Here is a 20,308-nt window from a genome sequence, read left to right on the forward strand (position 1 = left end):
AGAGTAGGCTCTATGGAGAGCTACTCTGTTTTATGTTAATCCCTTGGGTTTACATATCAAAGAATGCCTGTAAAATAATTAGCAGGTGACTTTATTTCCTAAAAATCTACATTAAACATATGTAAATTTTGAAAAATATTAATTTCAGGCTGTTTCCCCATAGAAATAGTATAATATAAAACAGTAATTTAGAAATAAAATTGCTCGACAAATTTCGGAGTGTGTCTTAGGTGAGTTGTATTTCTATAGGTAAAGTTCCACATTTCTATTTATATTAAATGCTGCATCATATAGAGCTCCAATTACATTGAAAATGCCATATGTGGAAACAACAAAAAAATGTATAATAGAAGCCTTTTGCTTATATTGCACACCCATTTGAACAAGGTGACATCTGTGCATTTAACACTGTATTCTAAAAATATGTTATCTAAACGTTAAAACTCTATAAAACTTTAATATATCTTGAAGAGACTTTGAAAGCAAATATTTCTATATTTTATCCCCCTCTTGCTATGAATTTCCCCAGTTTATACTTATCAATGACAACTCAAAACTTAAAAAGTAAGGCACTGTAAAATAATTACTCCCTTTGGTAATGAGAAGATTTTTGACATAAAAAAAATGTGTATTAAAAATATCCGGTTAAAATATAACCATTCAAATCTCAGCTATGTAAAGCTCTTAGAACTCAGCTGGCACAGATAAGTGCCACCTAAGTATTAGCTGTAGTTACTCATTTTTCAAGAAGGAGCACTACAACTATCTTCTGTATTCATTGACCGCAAATCCCCAGTGTGCCATGACCCTACTTTGGCTAGAATTGGAAATCTGCTTTTTTTAAAAAAAAAAAAAGAAAAAAAGAAAGAAAAGAAGAAGCCAACAGAAAAGCAACAAATATATCTCCTTGTTTTAATTCAAACAATTTGTGTCTTTTTCTGTGAATTTCATAGTTCACGACTGTTGTCTATTTTTCTATTGGTTTATTTTTTTAAATTTTTGATTCATTCTATATTAAGGATTTAACACTTTAATATTTTATCACAAGTATTTTCACCAATTTGTCCTTTGATTTTTGATTTCTTCCCGCATAACAGAAGGATTACATTTTAATACTATTAAAGCTCTCTTTGTGATGATTTGGGGGCTGGATCTAAAGAGTTAGAGGTTGCTGGTCTGTTTGTGCCTCAGTGCTGCTTAAACAGGCTACCAGGAAGGGCAGGAACTGAATGAGGATCTGAAACCTAGGGGAGGAGTTCATGTGGTGGGTGTCTGATCGTCATCTCTCTAGAGTGTCTTGAAAACATGGATGCAGATGAATTCTTCTGCAGCAAGAATGGAGATAGAGAAAGGAAGAGGAAACTGTTGGAACAGCTTATTTGGAGGGAGTGAGCAGAGGAGGCTGAGTTAGCAAAGCTGATGTAGAAGAGTGACCTAAGAGAGGGGAGGATGACCAGGAAATTCTCAAAGGCTGAGAAGGAAAGAGATAGAAGGTGATGGTCAACTGATGAAGTAGGATGGGGCCTGGCAAGAGAAGCCTATGAAAAAGTCATATTGCAATGAGCAGGGGAATAAAAAGGAGGTGAATAGACCAAACTTTTTTAATTTTATTCAGTGAGCAACATCTCTAAGACCATGAGAACATAATAAAACAAAACACAAAATCGTACTTGTACATGCAAAATGATCTTACATCCTATATATTTTTCTTATGCCCTCCCTCATTTACACCACTGTAATGATTTTGTAAAGTTCCATAACAATGAGCAAAGTTTTATAGGGAATTCACACTCATTTTTAATGCCTTCTCTGTGCCTGGGAATGATGTTAACAGGCCAATGCTTCACCTTTGGGCATTGTATTATAATTACTAAAAGTTACTTACCTGGCTTTGCTGAGATAGGGAACTGGGAAATGGCTCCGGTCTTTCTGTATGGATTCAAAATTGAAGTTGTGTAAATAGGCGAAATACCAAAAAAATGGGGAGTGGGAATCTTGGAAAAATGGGGTCCCTCAGAGGTTCAAAATGTGGTGTAGACTAACATGTGATCTGAGTCTTCAGAACTGAGGCCAGCCTCATCCAAGGGATGGAAATGGGGCTGCCCATTCTCCTCCTCTTGTTTTGTTTTTTATCCCTGTGATTTGTGTGTGGATACTATTTGTGTGTGCTCTGATAACATGCCTAGCAATGTATTTGCTTTTCCCTGTCAGGGAGCAGAAAGAAAAATTCGAGACGAAGAGAGGAAGCAGAACAGGAAGAAGGGGAAAGGCCAGGCCTCCCAAACCCAGTGCAACAACTGTGAGTGTCTTGGAGAGGGGTTGGGCTGTACCGGGTCCACTGGGGAATAGGTAGAAAGAATGGGTTGCGGGTAGAACTATGGCCTTGCAAAGGATGGCTTGCTTTATCCTAGCAGTGAAGACACAGTGAATTGTTCCTGTGAAAAGAGAATAAAATCAATGATCGCAGAGTGTTTGAGCTAGGAGGGACTTTGTTATATCATGGAGATAAACACTTTCGTTCTGTGGACAGAGAATCTAGGACACAGAGAGGGACAGGAGGGTGTGAGGGGCTCTGCCTCTGGAGGGTCACTCAGAGTCCAAGTTCTTTCTGTTGGTTTGGCAGTGAGAGAGGTCGGGGGGGAGGGGGTCTTTTCAAGTGTGTTCACATTTTTAAAAGCTTCATCGGAGAAAGTCATGAAGTTTAGCTGAGACTAGACCTTAGTCATGCACAACCCTCTCATTTTTGGGTTTTCGGTCATGTCCAGCCTCAGACGGAAAGTTGGCAGCCATACCTTTACAGAAGAAGAGTGACACCACCTACTTCAAAACGATGCCTGATCTTCACTCACAGCCTGTCCTCTTCATACCCGATGTTCACTTTGCAAACCTGCAGAGAACAGGACAGGTATGACTTACCTGCTAACATCTACTTGCCATTCTTCTGTTGAGTTGGTAGAGCCTTGAGATAGGATTACTTCAGGCAGCATTGTCCTTAAGAATAAAAACCATACTCCATGCATTCAACAAAGAATCAGTCATACTGTATAGAAAATGGATTTTCATGGGAAAAAATGTTTCAGGAAAGGAGACCAGCTTACTAAGGGGAAGAAGTGAATGGGCTGATATTAGTGAAGTGTTGACAAAGCAGTGAAAGAGGAAGAAAGTAAGAGGCCGATAACCTTTGAGTTTTGTTTTGTTTTAGCTTTGTCATGTGGGGTTAGCCTGATGCAATAGAGCTCCAGCTAATGGTAGGAAATTGAACTGCACCTATGATTTTGTTAAGTTGCACAAGAAAAATTCTGTGAATAAATAAAAACCTATTAATAATGTTTCCCTTAGTAAATTAACAGTTCCCATTGAACAGGTAAATAATTTTACACTAAAAGAAAGATGACGTTGTAGGCAAGGCTTTTAAAAAACAATTTCCATCTTCTAGGTATATCTACAAGGGAAATGAAAGAGCCAATATTCAAATAACATAAACATCTCATAATTAACTCATTGTGATAGTGCAAGTCAATGGAATATTATGCAGCCACTAAAGTTATAATTATGGAAACTACGTAGCCACATGGAAACTAGTTATGATAATGTTTAGTGAAAACGGTGTTCTGTGCAGTGATTCCAAAGATATACCTCAATTTGAAGGGAATAAGAAAAATTATAACACTTTATGAGTAGGATTCTGAGATATGAATGATTTTTTCTTTCTGTAATATTATTAGTATTATTTATTTTATGTGATAAAGATGTGCGAAAAAAGGAAAAAATAATTACTTCTCTGGCATTAGCCAGAATTGTCTTTCACCAAACCAGCTGAGTTTTAGTGAATCTTACACTGGTTAGTTTTTTTTTTTTTTTTAACTCAAAGTCCTTTGAGGAAAGGTCTGTTTTGAGAAACAGGGACATGCTGACACACTCCAGTGTCTCTTCCAGTCTAACTGCTTAGACACTCATTGGCATTGACCTTAGTCTGGGAGGAGAAGTCAAAATTGACGTCACTTTCCTTTTTGAGAATATTCTGTCCCCCACTGTTGTTTTGATATGTATGAGGCAAAGCAGTTATACAACCAGGCTTTTCGTTGCTGTTCATGACACAACACAGAACAGAACACCCACAGCTTTTTCTTAGAGTGCTTCCCACTGAAAACTAATTTAGCGTTCCCATTTTGTCTTATTTGTTTGATAGGAACAGGAACACAAAGGGAAAGGAAGACTGGTATGATTTATCAAGATATGAGGGCCAGCACCAACTTTTAGTTTTTAATTCCCAAGAACATGGCGATCTGTGTACTTACAGTCTCTGCTGCGTAAGGTTTTGTGAAGTTAGGTTTCCACACTGTCCAGAGGAGGGACAGTTGAGTTAAATTGTTCTTATCGTTTACTGTCATGATTCTGACTTCAGCTCCATGATAGCCTGGCCTATTCTTCTGGCAACATTTCTGTGAATTGTAACAAGCCGTAAATAAATCTTGAGAGAAAAAGTGACCTGACCCGGCTTCTCACGCCTGTCAGTCCTTTGGCCTCACTCGCCCCTCCCCTGTGTCCTGAGCTGGGCTCCTAGCGCATGTCCTGAGCTGGGCTCCTAGCGCATGGCCGAATCAGAAGGGAAGAGCAGCCTTGACAGTTTGTTGGTTTCAGCAGTTGCAAAGCAGCCCAGTCAGCGCCCCCCCAGACCACTGGCGAAGTCAAGTCCTGTGATCTGGGATCCATCCTTGCAAAGCCTTCAGGCTTTTCTTGCGCCCTTGAAATCAGAATTAAGGGATCAGTGGGGGAGCCTGCCTGAGCTCCGAGCAACAAAGGAACACTCAGCTGTGCCCTGGAACAATGTGTGAATATTCTGTGGTTGGTCAACTTGCTTGGCCAGGGAAGAACACCCACCTGCGGCTGGTTGGAACTTTAAAGGCTGCCTTTTCTTAGGAGAGCTAGAAGCCTAGGAGATGGGTCCAGAGGCAAGAGGGAAGACGGTGGTGCCATACGATTAGAAGCGGGCATGGGGCAGGATTTGGCATGCCAAATAAGAGCCAGCAATGGCAGGTCAAGGACGGGCCAGTTTTACCGTGAGGGGTGGAGTGGCGGAGGAAGGCAGGCAACAGTGTGCGGCTCAGTAGTCATGGCAGACGTAAGCCTTATTAGAAGCAGTCACATCACGCTCTGCCCAGCTGCAGGGCGGGCAGCCCTCTAGTTCACAGGTAGCGAGATATCCTCAAGCCACACTGATGGCACATTGGCCATGGTACAGGGATTTCTAGTCACCCAAGGACACGGACAGGTGGGGTAAGGAACTTCATTGTCAGCCCACATGTACCCCGCTTCCCCATGATCTCACTGATTCACATGTAGATTGGCATATTCGTCAGACAGTTATTGAAAACTAATATGCGGGATGAACCCAGTGCACGAGCGCTACTGAGACCTTCAGTCTCCCTTTCCTCACGTTAGAGCCCTGATACTTCCCTCGGCTTTTGTCCAGCATGCCTTTAAAAACAAGTGATAAAGGAGTTTGGGAGAAATTATGGGACGCAGAGCCAGCATCCTCTGGGTAGTGTGTGCTCTGCAGGTATCAGCCTTCCTCAGGGCTTGCGAACCCAAGGACAGCAGTGCCCTTCCTTCACAGCCTCGGAACAGACTAGCCAGCTGTGGTTTGTAAGCCATCTTCCTCCAAATCACAGGAGTTCTTGGTAGGAATTCAGGTTCCCAAGCTCCAGTCCTGGTCTCTTCAATTAAATTCTCTGAAGGTCGTTCCAAGAATTTGCATTTATGACAAGGTCTCCAGATATTGTCTGTGCACTCTAAAGTTTGAGGAACGCTCTCTAAAATTAAATTAGCACAATGAGTCCTACAACTGATAAGGAAGAAATAGTGCTCATTACACGAGCGGAGGAGAAATGACGATGCAAGGACAGTAATAGGGACAGTGTCGGAGAAGCCACTCAGGAGGGCCAGAAAACACTGAAGAGAAGGCTGCTTCCATCTTTGGGTCACCAACCAACTTTGTGGAGAGCTGTCCCTTACCTTGCCATATAGCTAGGTAGGGTAGATGCATTACGACGCATTTAGAGAATCCAGCAAAACACAGACTAGCATCAGGAACTTTTCCCAAAAAATCCAATGGTATGGTCAGTGCTATGGCCCGGGCTCCCTCACTTTGACAAGGGTCATTTTGTGTGCATCTAGATGGACATTCCCATTTTGTCCATCACGATGACAGACGCTCCAATGCCAGCACTGAAACTAGGGATGATTGGGAGGAAGCATCTTACCTTTGTTGTTTTCTGTTTAAGAAGAAACAGAGTATACAGTATAATAATAGACATAAGAGATTTAAGAAGGAAAAGTTCCCCGTGGAAATCTGAGCTAATGACCAGAATGACTCATTCCCAGTGAGTTCCAGGTAACCAGCTCTGTTACATAACTAAGCTTAGGCTTGGCAGGGTCCCAGGAACCGCCAAGAGCCTTTGAGATTGTTTGTAGGGAGAGTGTCCATCGAGACACAGCTGTTTCTCTCTCAGGCAACTGGGGCAGGGACAGTGACACAATGCACTAGAACCAGAGGCAACTTTGAAATTAATATGTAAGTGTCCAGTGCTAACTTGGGTATTGTTCTTTACTGAAATGAAAATGGTCCTACAACACACAGATGGAGCTCATGGAAGGCCCACAATTAATTTTTATAAATCATTGGGTCAAGAGGATCTACGTATACAGCAGAATGCCCCTGGATTTCTCTTACTGCCTCATAAAATAGTAAGAATGCCATATAATTTCTTTAATCCTAATTCTGTGTGCTGCCGCACTGACCACCTAGAGTGTTTTCTGGAAAATCTTCCTCTGGCCAGGAGCACCTTCAAGAGCTAAGTGACCTTTCCCAGCTCAAAGACCATTGGCTCCTTAATTTCTGTGGTTGCAGGATGTCAAGGTGACCCCTGTGTCCTGGGGTTACTGCCACACTCATGTGGGGACCCTTTTGCTCCCCTCCCATCGCCTAAGCACAGTGTCCGGCGTCAGCTCACCTGTGGACTGGATGGGACTGCTTACTCATAGGCTCAGCTCTAGAGAGCTTCTAAACAATGATTTTTATTTTTAGATCCTGTCAAAATATTTCCTTATCATCAAAAGCAAGATTTGGCTTAGGGTTATAGGTAATCTGATCAGACTGGTTTGATTTTCATTTTACTTTACTGAAATATAAGAATTAACCCTAGAGAGAATGTGAGGGGGTTAACTTTGTATTTTCTTAGACACACACACACACACACACACACACACACACACAGCGCATCCTTAAACAGATTTGTCTTTTTTTATGAGACAGCGTAATGCCTTAGGAAAGTCTGTGCATCATGTAATGTATTTCCATTTCTTGTCTTTGACCTACAGTAAGCCTATTGTTTTGTTCCACAGGTGTATTACAACACGGATGATGAACGAGAAGGGTAAGACACTCAGTTCTTTCACTAAACCACCCGAAGTCAGTTCGTGTCAGTAGAAGCTACTCTTCAAGCAATGGGTAACCGTGGGAGGGAGTGGGACCTTCCTATCAGCGCCAGACTCAGAGTGGAGAAATGCTTGATTCTGGGTGATATCTAAGAGGAAGTCTGGAGGAATGCTGTTCTCCCTTCAAACCTCTTTCCCCTTCTTCCTTCCTAAGATCTGCCTTTGAATAACTAGCTGGTTTTCTAAGTGACACACCTATTTACCAATAACCCAGTTACTGAAAATGTTTTCTGTTCCTGACATAAGATCAAGCTGAACTTGAGGCAAAGCCAAGGAGACAGCCTGCCCTGCTTTTAGTATTACCTGGGCCACCTGCTCATACCTCCTGAAGCTCTCCTGCTGGGAAGTGAGCTGGGTGGGCTAGTGGTAAGGCTGGGCTGAGTGGGAGCTGGGAAAGCTGAGAGCCTTTTCATTGTCCTTAGGATTATAGGTAAGAGAGGGTTTACTTAAGATCACCCAAGGTTCCCAATGTCTTGCACATCGAGTATCTGCATAGTGCTTTCTATCCATAACTCATAGACACCTAGAATTTTAGAGCCAAAAAGGAACCTTCAATGTCATTTAGCTGACCCTTTTTCTTAAATAAGGTAACATCTTATACCACATCCTTGAGAGGCCAGTTTTTCATTGAATATTCCCACTAACGGGAATATTCTGACTATTCTCACTGTGTGCGAGGTACCTCATTACACTGCTGAATAATTCCAGCTCTGAGAAAGTTAGTCTGTCTGTTGAACTGATGTCTACCTTCTCTTGACTTCTACCCCATTGGCTCTGGTCTCTGGACAAGACTGTTCCTTTCCTCACCATTCCAACATAATTTTACCCCTCAATATCTTAATTCCCCCTCCAGGGGATACCATCACATTTGTTATTAATCTCCTTAAAATTGACTCTCAGAAATAAACATGCATTCTTAAGCACATGAGTTGGAGATTACATTGGGATAGTTTCTTCTTATGACCTGGAGGCTGTTTTTCTCTTAAAACAACCTACGACTACATTCATTTTTCACTGTCTACATACATTTCATATATGTAACTAAAGTCTTGGTTTGCATTACATATATGTAACTAAAATCTAGAGTTAATCCAGGGCTTCCATATTCTTATGTAATTAATGTATTTACTAATATATTTATTTCTAAAACATTTCAAGGTGGAGTCAGTGCAGCAGGTGTTGCTGAGCTCATTCCCTAGAGCAGAGGTGGGCAAACCATGGTCCGAGGACTGGATCGGGCCTGCCGCCTCTTTTTGTACAGCCTGCAAACATTTTTAAATGATTGAAAAGATCCAGAAGAATATCACATGGCACGTGGAAATTATATGGGAGTCAAATAGAATTTAATAAATAGGATAAATAGAATTTAATTGGAGCTCAGCCATGGGACTTCCCTTCTGTCTTGTCCATGGCCGCATTGGTGCTATCACAGCAGGGCTGAATAGTGGCAGCAGAGATCCTATTGCCTGGAAAGCCCAAATGTTTGCTAATATAGACCTGCACGGATAAAGTGTGCCACTCTCTGTCCTCAAGGATGGAGAATCTCAAAGGAGTCAAATAATTCCCCAGCTGATTAGCAGTAGAACCTCCTCTAGCATCATTCCTCTAAATTCTGAGTTCTAAATTTTCCGAATACTTAATTAGGTTGCTCTTTTTATCTTGGCACATGAGTAATTTATTTCCAGTGGCTGGAATAAACAGAAATGATTAGTGATATCAATTCTTATCTGTTACTCACATATTTTACAAGGGATAGCATGGCATCATGGAAAGATTGTTGACTCTGAGTGTAGGCGGCCCACGTTCTCCTCCTGGGCTGTGGCTGACCAGTGGGAGGCCTTGGGCTGGCTCCTTGACCTCTGGGTTTTGATTTCCTCAATTATTAATTGAGGATTTTGTCTCAGACAATCCCTAAGATCCCGTCTCATACTATCATTATGTAACTTTCATGGGAAAACTTAGCATCGTGAGTGAGAAGTGCCCAAGACCTGAATGCTACTTCATGTATAGACCTCGTTTAGTCTACCTCAGCCTAGGTCGTCCTTCCTTGCAAGTTGGCTCGTTGACCTACTTCTAACTCTTTTGGCTTGACCTCTCTGTAAGAATTACCCTCTGTTATGGCATAATCTTGAGGCCCACAGCCCATTTCTTACTCTGATACATTTTCTGATTAGAGGTCAATTGAGTAACATGGGCGGCCGTGGAGCCTCCATGTTATTGTATGGTAGGTATGTGGCTATTGTTATATGTGAAAGTAGTAACATTTACTGGATCCTTGGATGGGCACTGTTCTAAGTGCTTTATACACATCATTTCATTGAATTCTCCCAAAATATCCATGGTGAAGTTGGTATTATTACCTCCACTTTATAATGAGGAAACCAAAATGTCAAGAGATTAAGAAACTGGTTCTAAGTCGCACAGCTGGTGAGAGAGGCAGGATTTGAGCCCAGGTCTAGATGATTGGTGGCCTATCACCCAACCCTCTTAATTCTTGATCTGTGGTTGCCAAGGAGGCATCAAGAAACAGGCCATCATTGTGATAGCTTTCTGGCCATGACAAAGGGACACCCTTGGCACATCTGTGGAGTGCGGGACCCAGATTTCTGACAAACCTAGGGGATCAGTTCACCAGCCCTGAGGAGTTCCACCTTTACTGGCATTTACACAGCTTCCATCAGGACCGTTCCTGGCCAGTTCTTCACTCTGGCATAATCACATTAGTGTGAAAGCATCTGAGAATTTGAAAGCATCATTCAGGCAACTGCCAGCTGGAGGAGAGGCACGCCAAAGCCCTTCTCCCTGCAGCTCCGAAGCCAGAGCACTGGTCAGACTGACTCGTTCACAAGTAGGAGAGCTTTTCAGCCTGAAGTGCCAACAAAACTGAATGTAATGAATGAGAGGAACTAGGGGAAATTAACATGAGGTAAGATGGGGAGCAATCAGCAACCAAGTGCCTAAACTGAACAAAAAGGGAACACCTATTTGTTCCTGCCTTCTTGTCTAAGGATAAAGTACTTCGGATAACTTCAGGTGCTGAACTGGGGATCAGCAGACCCTATGCAGGTTTATTTTGTAGGCAGTGGATACAATAGTTAGATACAGAGGCTTTTGGACACCGGTTCTCAGCAGTAGGCCTCTCGCTACATTTGGGAGTTGGCTGGGGAGCTAGAAGATACTCATGTATAGGAATTTTGATATAATTGGTGTGAGGTACAGTTCAGGCTTGGGGACTTTGAATAGTCCCTAGATGATTTTTAATGCTCAGCAATTTTGAGAACCACTGGTCTAGATCCTGTCAGCCATGAATTGAATCTGGTCTTGATTTTCCAAGCTCTGTGACTTAATAGAACAACCTTATGGACCCTCAGTTTTCTCATCTAAAAATAGCAAATAATAATACCAACCTGCTAGAGTTATTATAAAGATTAACACCTAAAATGTCCTGATACCTGAAAGTGCTTTTAAGAAAATCGTAGCTATTTTTGTTGTTAAGATTCTTTGTCAGGCCCTGAAAAATGATATTTAATTGAAAGATGGAAAAGAGGGAGATCAAGAAGAATGGAAAGAACAAACCAAACAGAAAGAATTTTCTGTAGAGCACTTGCCCTTTAACCGAGGAGCCATAGAATGGCTCTTATGGGGAATAACATGTAGATTAACATGCAAATGTCACGCACAGTGAGAAATTCTATTTCTGTTATTCCTGGTGATCTGGTCTCCATCTCCATTTGACTTCTAGTCGCTGGAAATTCCTTCCTACATCGATCCTCTGTCCACAATGGTCCCCAATGAGGTGCCCCCTGTTCCATCCTGCTGTGAAGTCCCTTTAACCTCTGTGGCTTCTGCAGTGCATCTGGGGCATGGGGATCCGTGGCAGGTTTGGGCGTCCCAGTGTATGGAGGACAGTGGTCTCCCTCCAAGATCCTGCCCTCACTGTGGGATGCTGCTTGGGATCCTCAAACCTCAACCCTTTCCAAGAACTGCTGTTGTCCCCTTGCTTCTTCTCGAAGGCACACCGCTATCTCCCTTGGAGCCCCCTTGAATAACTTCCTCAAAGGCTGAGACTTAGGAAAACAAAAGGCAGAAGAAGACGCAGTTGGGAAGGGCAGCTCCGTAGATTGGTTCCATCCCAGCTGAGTCAGTTCCCCAAAGCAACTTCACTTATTAGGTTCTGAGTGACTCTGGCATAAGTCTCTGCCTTTCCCCTTGCAGGAGGGATGGTCCTGTAGATGCTGCCAGACGAAACCATGAACCTAGTTATAATGCTGCTGAGAAAAGAGGCAGTTCTAGATGTTCCTCTTCCGTGGAAGCCAACACTTGCACTAAAATTCAGTACCCTTGGGGGAAGTTAGAGATTATTAACTTATCACCAGTGAGTGCATTTAAACCACCTGATATTAAACCTAAAAAGCCATCACCCCGTGTTCATAGTATAAAACAAAACTCCTCTAGAATTCTGTGCTGTTTCTCTTAGAGGAGCAATTTCCCAGAAAACCAGAACTTTTTGTTGTTGTTCTCAGGGTTGCTAGGCAAACCATGAAGTGTAGGCTGTAGTGGGCTATGTTTTACCACATACACATGAATATAAGGTGATTACAGATATAGGATGATTTCCCCAATCTCCCAAGGATAGATGAAAACAGATTAAAGCTGTGGGGCCAACTTGAGTAGGCAAATCTGCATGAATATAGCCAAAAGCGTCAGTGATCTACTGATACTTGCTTTGTTAATTTAATTACTCATACATGTAAAGAATAGTGTATAATTTAGAAATATCTGTCATTTATGAAACACTTTTATTCAAATTCTTCACAATTCATCTTTGACATTGGCATCTTATCGTTAAAGCTACTTTTTCCCATTCCACACTGTTTAGTAGGACAATTCTTTACTGCCATCAAAGTTGAGATATATGGCACTTTTTAAATCCACATATATGAGACTGTCCTCAGAAATTTCATCCCAAGCCACAAATATTAATTCTCATAACATTAAAAATAATAGTTACATAAGTGACTACCATAATGTTGCCTTCCATTTTGAAAATTTGTTTTTAATTAAACTTTATTTTGAGATAACATGCAGTTGTAAGAAGCTCTCATCCCCTTTTCAATTGATATATTTTTATGTTGTACTGTTTGATATTGCATTTAAAAACCCACTCAATAATACCAAAATCTGTACCAGATATGCAAGGAAGGTTTTAAAAATATTTATGAAAATGGAAATCGTTCTTTACCATCTCTCATAGTCAGATTGTCATCAGTTTCTTACATTAGTACCAGTTATTCTTGCTTGCATACTAGTTTGCCATTTTGTAAATTAGAAGATATAAACTTAAGACTTTTAAAACTGAGCTTTACTTCCTTTTATAAATTTAACCTGCATTTACCCATTCTGTTGCTCTTCATTCATTCGTTTATTTCTGTTTCTCTTTGTAAATATTTTTCTTCCTGCCTGAAGAACCTTTGTGTTTCTATTGTTTTTTGGAACTTTGGCAAAGAACTTTCTCATAGTTTTTTTGTTTGTTTATTTATTAATATTTTTATTTTGTAGTCACCGTCACAGGATTTTTTACTAGATATCAAATTCTAGGTTGGCAGTTATTTTCTTTCAGTTTTGCTTTTCATCATTTCTGTTGAGAAGTTGGCTGTCTGTCTTATTGTTGCCACTTCAAATGTACCTTTCCTCCCTCCCTCCCTCCCTCCTTCCTTCCTTGTTCTCCTTCCTTCCTTCCTTCCTTCCTTCCTTCCTTCCTTCCTTCCTTCCTTCCTTCCTTCCTTCCTGCCTATTTTCTGGAGAGGCCACTTTAAAATTTTTCTCTTTCTCTTAGGTTTTCAGAATTTTTACTATATGTTTCTACATGTGGTGTTATTTGTATTTTTTTTTTCTAATTTGGCTTTTTATAGCACATATTGAATCTGTGGATTAATGTATTTCATCAGTTTTGGAGCATTCTTGGCTGTTATCTCTTCTAGTAGTGTTTTATGTCTCCTCTTTCTCTACTGCTTTGAGATCTTATATGTGTATTCAAACTTTTTAGTGTGCTTCTATGATTTTTATGTTCTTTTCTGAAATTTCCATCCTTTTCACTCATCATGTTTCAGCTTGGATATTTTCTATTGATCTAACTTTCAAGTTCTCTCTTGTGCTGGGTCCAATCTACTGTTAAACTTATCTATTGATTTTGTAATTTAAATTATTGCACTTTTTTAGTTCTAGGATTTTCACTTAGTTTATTTAATTTATAGATTCCAGTTCTTATATGTCTTATTATTTTTATGAACACAATAATCACAATTATTTTTAAGTTCAAATCTGATAACTCAAATAACTGTCCTATAAGTGTGTTATCTGTGAGTCAGTGTATTTTCCTTTGGTCCTGTTTATTAGTATATTTGATAAACATTGATTGAATGATGAACAATGATCATATAATTATGGAGGCTCCAGATGACCATATTTTTCTCTTGTGAAGGTTTTCTCTGTCTTCTGGTGTGCAGCCTGAGTGAGTGCAGATCACCATAACTGAGTTGGGGGCACAAGTGACCCAAAGCTGGGTTGCAGTTTGTGTTAGCCTCAGACTACTTCTAGTTCATCCTTACTCCTAGATTATAGCTCTGATTTTCTATGGGCTTTCTTCCTTTCTGGAGCCTGAAATCTTGGCATTGGGAGACTTCAAAACCTCCTCTATGATTTTCAAGGGCTTTCTGCTTAACTTCTCGTTCTTTGGTCTGTGCAGCTTAAGAAGTTGGCAAATACCTCAGAAGGAATATTGCTGTGTCTGGCTCACTTGTCTGTGCTTCACTACTTTATGGTAGTTTGACCGTAAGCCCTGGATACCTTAGAAGTCCTAAACACCATTTTCTGTTTCTCTGACACCATGAAATTGCCCAAAGCTGTGTAAAGTCCTTTGCCCTTGGTTATGTGCCTCTGTGGAATTACTGTCCTCAACTTCCAGTCAAGAATTGGTAAATGCTTTGAGAGGAAGAGTTGCACACCGATTATCAGCTCATCCTTCCTCATTCTCTTCTCCTCCTTAAGTTCTGGCTGACTCTTAAGCAGTCCTCAATATCATCAATTAAGATTCTTTTTTTTTTTTTAGAATTTCATACATTATTTTTTCACATTGTTCCTGTCTGGAACATTGGTTTACCACAAGCTACAACATCTTAGCCAGAAGTAAAAATATCTGTATTTCTTCTTAAAATAATCCTTCTGGGGCCTACTGACCTAGTCATTTATTACTTGCAAGTTTGAGCTCTTAGCTATAGTAATTATTACTAAATCTATGTGTGAGTTTCATTTGTTGATTGGTTTTTTGTTTGTTGTTTTTTTTTTTTTGTTGATGAATTCTATGAGTACCCCAAACTAACATTGATTAAAGTCATTTTGGGATGATGGATTCTTCCCCCGAAGAGTAATTTGTTGTTAGAAATAAGTTGAGATTAAGTGAGAGACTTCTTGAGGACTTAAATATAAAGAGGCCCTCCTCTTTTCTGAAGCAAACATGGGGGAAGAATGTCAATTTATTTAGGGCATAAATGGTAATCAGCCTACGTATGCCATATGCAGAGTTGTGAGGGATAAACTGTGTCTCTATGATGCCTGCAGCTTCTCTCTGCACTTTATTTTGGCACCTTCTCACTAGACACCAGTGCCTGGCAGGTAGGGCACGACACTACCTTTTCCAGATATGGCCAGAGACCCAGGCTTCAGACCTGAACACCTTCCCAGTTTAGCCCTTTGTTTATACTTTAGGCACTTGTTTCCCTGAGATTGACCCCTCAAGGTGACAGCTTCATGTTTTCCTGGACCTGGAGTCACTCCGCTTATTATCATACATTGTGCCAATGGGACAGAGAAACCACTTCTTTTTGTCCTCAAGTCCTTTTGTGGTTTAATCAAATGTGATTGGACAGGGCATCAGGAGACCTAAAACTCATGTGCTTTCTATCTATCAAATGGGGAAGGCTTTTCTGCCCTTCTTTTCTTACCTTGTTTTGAAAGTAAATGTCACAGTTGAATTCAGACCACACCAACTTATTGACTCCTTACTGGGTTTATAGATTTGAAGGTGTGAAAAAGCATTTCTGAACTCCTAAGAAAAATGTGGTTTATTCAAGATGTTATTTTAATGGCAGAGTTTGCCATGATTCAGAATGGGTTGCTATCAAAAGTCAGCAGAACTGTAAAAATATAAATAAATCTTGCTTGGTGAGAAAAATAAAATCACTGGTTTAGGAAACCTCACACAACATGAGAGGGTCTGGTGATATTTCAGGCTGTTTACCCATTATTAATCTTCTGGTCACTGACGGCTATGTGCATGGAGTTTTAATCTTTTGCTCCTAAGGTCCTGGTGACTCCAGTTCCAAGGCATGACGGAATAATGTGACCTCCTTTTATAACAAGTTAGCAAGAGGAGGACAGAGGGAACAGTGCCCTAAAAACTTATTACCACCTCCACTTGGAACTTCAGTTTGAGCTTTCCTTCTAGTTATTTCCATAGTTTGACTTACTACAGAATAAAATAAGGGAATGCCGACTGTTAATATCATTTCTTATACACTCACTCATCATCATCATCATCTCAGATTTAGTAAGTACCTTTATCCTGAGGCTGCCCCTCAAAGTTGGGTTCTCTGAACAGTCTGTTTCACTTATTAGCTGTATTGCTCTGCATAAGACACTTAACACTCTGAGCCTTAGTTTGATCATCACTGTAATAGGGGTAAGATTTGTCTTTGCCCTGACTGGCTCACAGAGTCTGTAACACTCAGCATCAACGGCTTCTTTTCAAACACAGTCTATTTTTCCCATTTCCATTCCTCTCAAACAGTTCCCTCCTTCCTTAGAGTGCCCAGAAATGACAGGGACTTTGGGAAGAAATGCAGAACCATCAGAACTGGCCCAGTTGGGGACATGCAGGGCCTCTGCACTATGAACTCCCAGGAAGGGGGACTGAAACCCTCTCCCAAGGAGGAGGAAAGGCTAGGCACCCGGTGTCTGGGTCTCTAGGGAACTTTCACCCGTGCGGTCTCATCTGCTCCAACCAGATGGAGCCATAGAATAGCAGGAAGTCAGGGCAGCCTCCTAACTGGGAACCCGTGAGGCACAGCTGCAACATTTCCACATGTCCCCACTGTGTCCTCTGGGGGTCTAGCGTGAGCGTGCAGGACCCTCGGGCCCTAGCTAGATGGAAGGGGGCTGATATAACTTGGAGACCACACAGACGCCAGGGCTCACTCCTGCTACTCCCCAGACCTGATCTTCTGAGCAGGAAGAGGGGTTAGTGCAGGACAGAGGGAGTAAAACCCAGAGTTCTCACCTTTATGGATCCATATTCAGCAATGGGGAGTTTGTCTTAGGTCCATGCCCTGAACATGCTAGTGTGTGTCTTCTGCCTCAGACAAGCATGATTTGGGACCTGCAAGGGGGAAGAACGAGGTGAGTGAGTGGACCCAGTTGTGGAGCGAGGGTTGGTATAAACAAAGGGAAAGATAGGACTGATGCATGCAGGAACTTTAGTTTTGGCACCCTGACTGCTTCACTTAATACTTTCTGCTCATCTCTTCCAGCAGCAGTGTCCTCGTTAAACGGATGTTCAGGCCCATGGAGGAGGAGTTTGGTCCAACCCCTTCCAAGCAGATGAAAGAAGAAGGGATGAAGCGAGGTATCTCTTGTGCTGGGGGACTCCGCTGGCATCGCTGAATGGCCCATCCCCCCGTCAGAGTGGGGGTGGCGTGCTTTGCCAAGCAGAGCACGTAGCCCAGGCCAGACCCCTATGGTTCAGTGTTGGCCTGGGGATTTTTGGTTGACACAGGAAGTTCACGATCTTCTCCTCTGCGTTAAACCCTGTCTTTTAAAACACTATAAGCAAACGTTTATTCTTTGTGGGCACTGGTTCTTTCCTTTTCTTCGGGAGAAATGTAATGAATGTACTGGCTCGTCCAGCAGTGAGATATAAGGTGAAAAAGAAACTCTTGCTGTATATGTGACAATAACATCTCATAAGCACCAGCAACTGAGAATCATTCAATAGATGCACGCAATTAACTTCACATGAATAAATGAGCCTCTTTTCTGTGACATCACGATTTGCTCATTTTCTCACGCAAGGGTCTTATTCCGTTTCACCAAGAGAGTAGGAAATGAAGTGTGAGCATGTCAACTTTCTCAGCATTTGATGTTGTCCACGACCCACTGTCCTTCCTCAAAATAAGAGGAAAGTGTGGGGAGAGGAAGATGCCTGCGCCAGCACCCCCCCCCCCCCCCCGCCCATATCCTGCTGTAGCCAACACCAAAAGCGTCCAGAGATCTTTGACTTATATAGTACTAGACCTAATGAGTCAGGTTACCATGTTAAATATATTTGCTGTCTGTACAGGCTTGCATTTTTGTTATTGAGAAATTTTAATTTTTTGTCAAAATGGGATTTGTGTAACAATCAAGAAATCCCTTTGTGGCTTCCTTTAGCTATGTAGAGTTGTATAACCTCGGAAATGCCATCTTCTTAGAGTCCCCACTTGTAAAGTGGAGATGACAGAAATATCTATTTCATAGAGTTGCTGTGAGGACTGATGAGTAAATGTATATATATTTATTTTATTTTATTTTTTAGGCGAGGCAACCCTTGATTGACCTCACAGATAACAATCCCTTATTTTTTATTTTTTTATGCCTGAAGCACCTGGTCTTCCTAGATGGTCTCCCATCCAAGAACTACTAATCAGGCCCAACCCTGCTTAGCTTCTGAGATCAGACAAGATTGGGCTTGTTCAGGGTAGCATGGCCGTAGATTTGTTGAGTGAATGTATAAAACACTTAACTTCAGTGGACCTGGATCTAATAATACATTATCATAACTGTGAATAAGTAATTAGTGATTCAGAATGCAAATATTATAGATGTCTGGATAGTGTTAATTAATTAGCATCATTTAAACCTTTAAAAGATTTTCTGACTTCACAGGCTCACCACCAAATATTCAAGAGCATTTTGAGCTCCATTCCTGCTTGGCTTTTGTAGCTCATACTTAAAACGAGAGCAGAGCTATACAGAAATCAAAGAATCACACAGGAAAAATTAATTATAGTTTGCATCTATGTTTAGTGCATGCTGGCTAGTCCAAAGGTTGTGTTTTACAAATTATTTTGAGATTGTGAAGTCAGCACAAAAATTGCCACTTGGAATTTGGATTGGGCTGTGATAAAAGCAAGGCTTTGGCCTTTGAAACATCTATCACATAGAGACACATGAGGGCGCTGCAGCCTACCAGCTATAGAGAAAAATGTTCTCTCAGGAGTGGCTTTTCTTTGGAAAAGGACCCTGGCGCACCTGAGCCCCCTGCCCAGAGCTCCCAGTCTGAGCTGGTCTGCGACAAGCAGGAGGAGCCAGGGTCAGTGATGGTTCTTATTGTCGATCTGTTAGCAGTTCTCCAGGAGAGAAAATGAGCATAATTATCCCCGGGACCATTATTTGTTGTTTTTGCCTTTGTAGCCGCTTCTCAGGGGGACCCTGTTGGTGTCACTTGGGGCTGCCTCCGTGGCCATCTGCCTGCGTCTGCACAATGTCTGGGATGTGGGACAGTTGTGATTTCTGTCGGCATCACAGTGACTCTCAGGAGTGCTCTGCCGCAGATAAGCAGTTAACGAGAGCCGACTCCCGGGCACGCTGTGGGGGTGGCTGCGAGCCCAGCACGCTCTGCGTGTGGCTGCCAGCAAGCCCAGCGGGAGAACGGTGGCCCTGCCTTGTGGGGGGTTCTCCTGCAGCTCGTCAGCATGCCCCTACGCCACCTTTAAATCTGTCCAGTGACGACCGCAGCTAGAGTAGCAGCCATGCTATTTTAAAGACAGTAATTTTTTAAATCTAGTGTATGTTATTTTTTATGCTATATATACACAATTTTAAAAAACATTTTATATATTTTCCCCCTCCCTTAAAGACAGTGATTTTAAAAGATTTATAAATCCAATGGAAACAGTACTCCATTTTAATAGAACATAGTTTGGGGTTACCTTAGGATGAGATTGTTGGAAATGACATTTTTCTGCTGAAGGATGTGGGAAGTTACAGAGTATCCATCTGTAACAGCCACTAGTAATAGGTTGCATTTTTTTGTTTGTTTGTTCTTTATTTTTTTAACTTTAATTTTTCCCATTTAGTTGTCATTTAGGTCCTACAGCCTAAATGTTTCTCATTATACTGCTAACACTGAGTCCTCTTACATTGCCATTAGGTCACTAGACCATTTTAGCTGAAATGGAGGCTATAAAATATTCCATCCAAAGGATTACATTTGGAAATCTTTAGAATCACAGTCAATCTATTTATTTAATTAGAATTTTGTTTTTATGCTGGGTAAAGAGAAGAAACTGCAATACTTAAGTGTTGTATGTGTGTGTGTTTGTGTGTGTCATACACAAACTGAACATCTGTGGGCCTCAGAATGAAAATGCAGGCAGAACCCTTGTGCACCCATGTAGACGTTGCCTTCATACAGCAACAGCTTTAACGAGGTCCTTGGGGATTGGGGAGAAGAGGGAGAAGGTGAGGGTTAGAGCTGATTTCATTTCCAGCTCCGACCTCATTCCTTCAGGTTGGTGGTGACTGTGGTGCAGCTGGTATCTGACCGTAGCCGCATCCAGGCATACCAGGGCTTTCTGACGTGCGCATGCGTCCTGGGGTGGTGCGTGCACAGGAGTACAGGCTTCGGCTTCCGCCCTCTGCCTTCACTCTGAAGGAAGAACCGGAAGCCATGTCACTGGGAGAGCGAAGGGGCAGTCAGCTCGCTGGGGCTGGAGGG

The 20,308-nt window shown here is 41.7% G+C and overlaps 1 protein-coding gene across 5 annotated transcripts in view; it reads left to right on the forward strand.

The window, feature by feature from the left end:
* GRHL2 (grainyhead like transcription factor 2) overlaps positions 1-20,308 on the forward strand; it is a 157,482-nt gene that overhangs the window by 112,762 nt on the left and 24,412 nt on the right. For 4 of the 5 annotated variants that reach the window (XR_001597228.2, XM_016147540.2, XM_016147539.2 and 1 more), the window contains exons 10-13: positions 2,212-2,299; positions 2,766-2,905; positions 7,405-7,436; positions 17,082-17,176. Coding sequence is in view for 4 of the 5 variants with exons in the window: in XM_016147540.2 (XP_016003026.1) it covers positions 2,212-2,299; positions 2,766-2,905; positions 7,405-7,436; positions 17,082-17,176 (355 nt within the window). In the remaining variant the exon portion in view is untranslated. The remainder of the gene's footprint in view (positions 1-2,211; positions 2,300-2,765; positions 2,906-7,404; positions 7,437-17,081; positions 17,177-20,308) is intronic. The other variant, XM_016147538.2, reaches the window with a different exon arrangement.

The sequence above is a fragment of the Rousettus aegyptiacus genome, unplaced genomic scaffold (assembly GCF_014176215.1).
Source record: "Rousettus aegyptiacus isolate mRouAeg1 unplaced genomic scaffold, mRouAeg1.p scaffold_m13_p_15, whole genome shotgun sequence".
In the NCBI taxonomy this organism is placed as follows: Eukaryota; Metazoa; Chordata; class Mammalia; order Chiroptera; family Pteropodidae; genus Rousettus; species Rousettus aegyptiacus.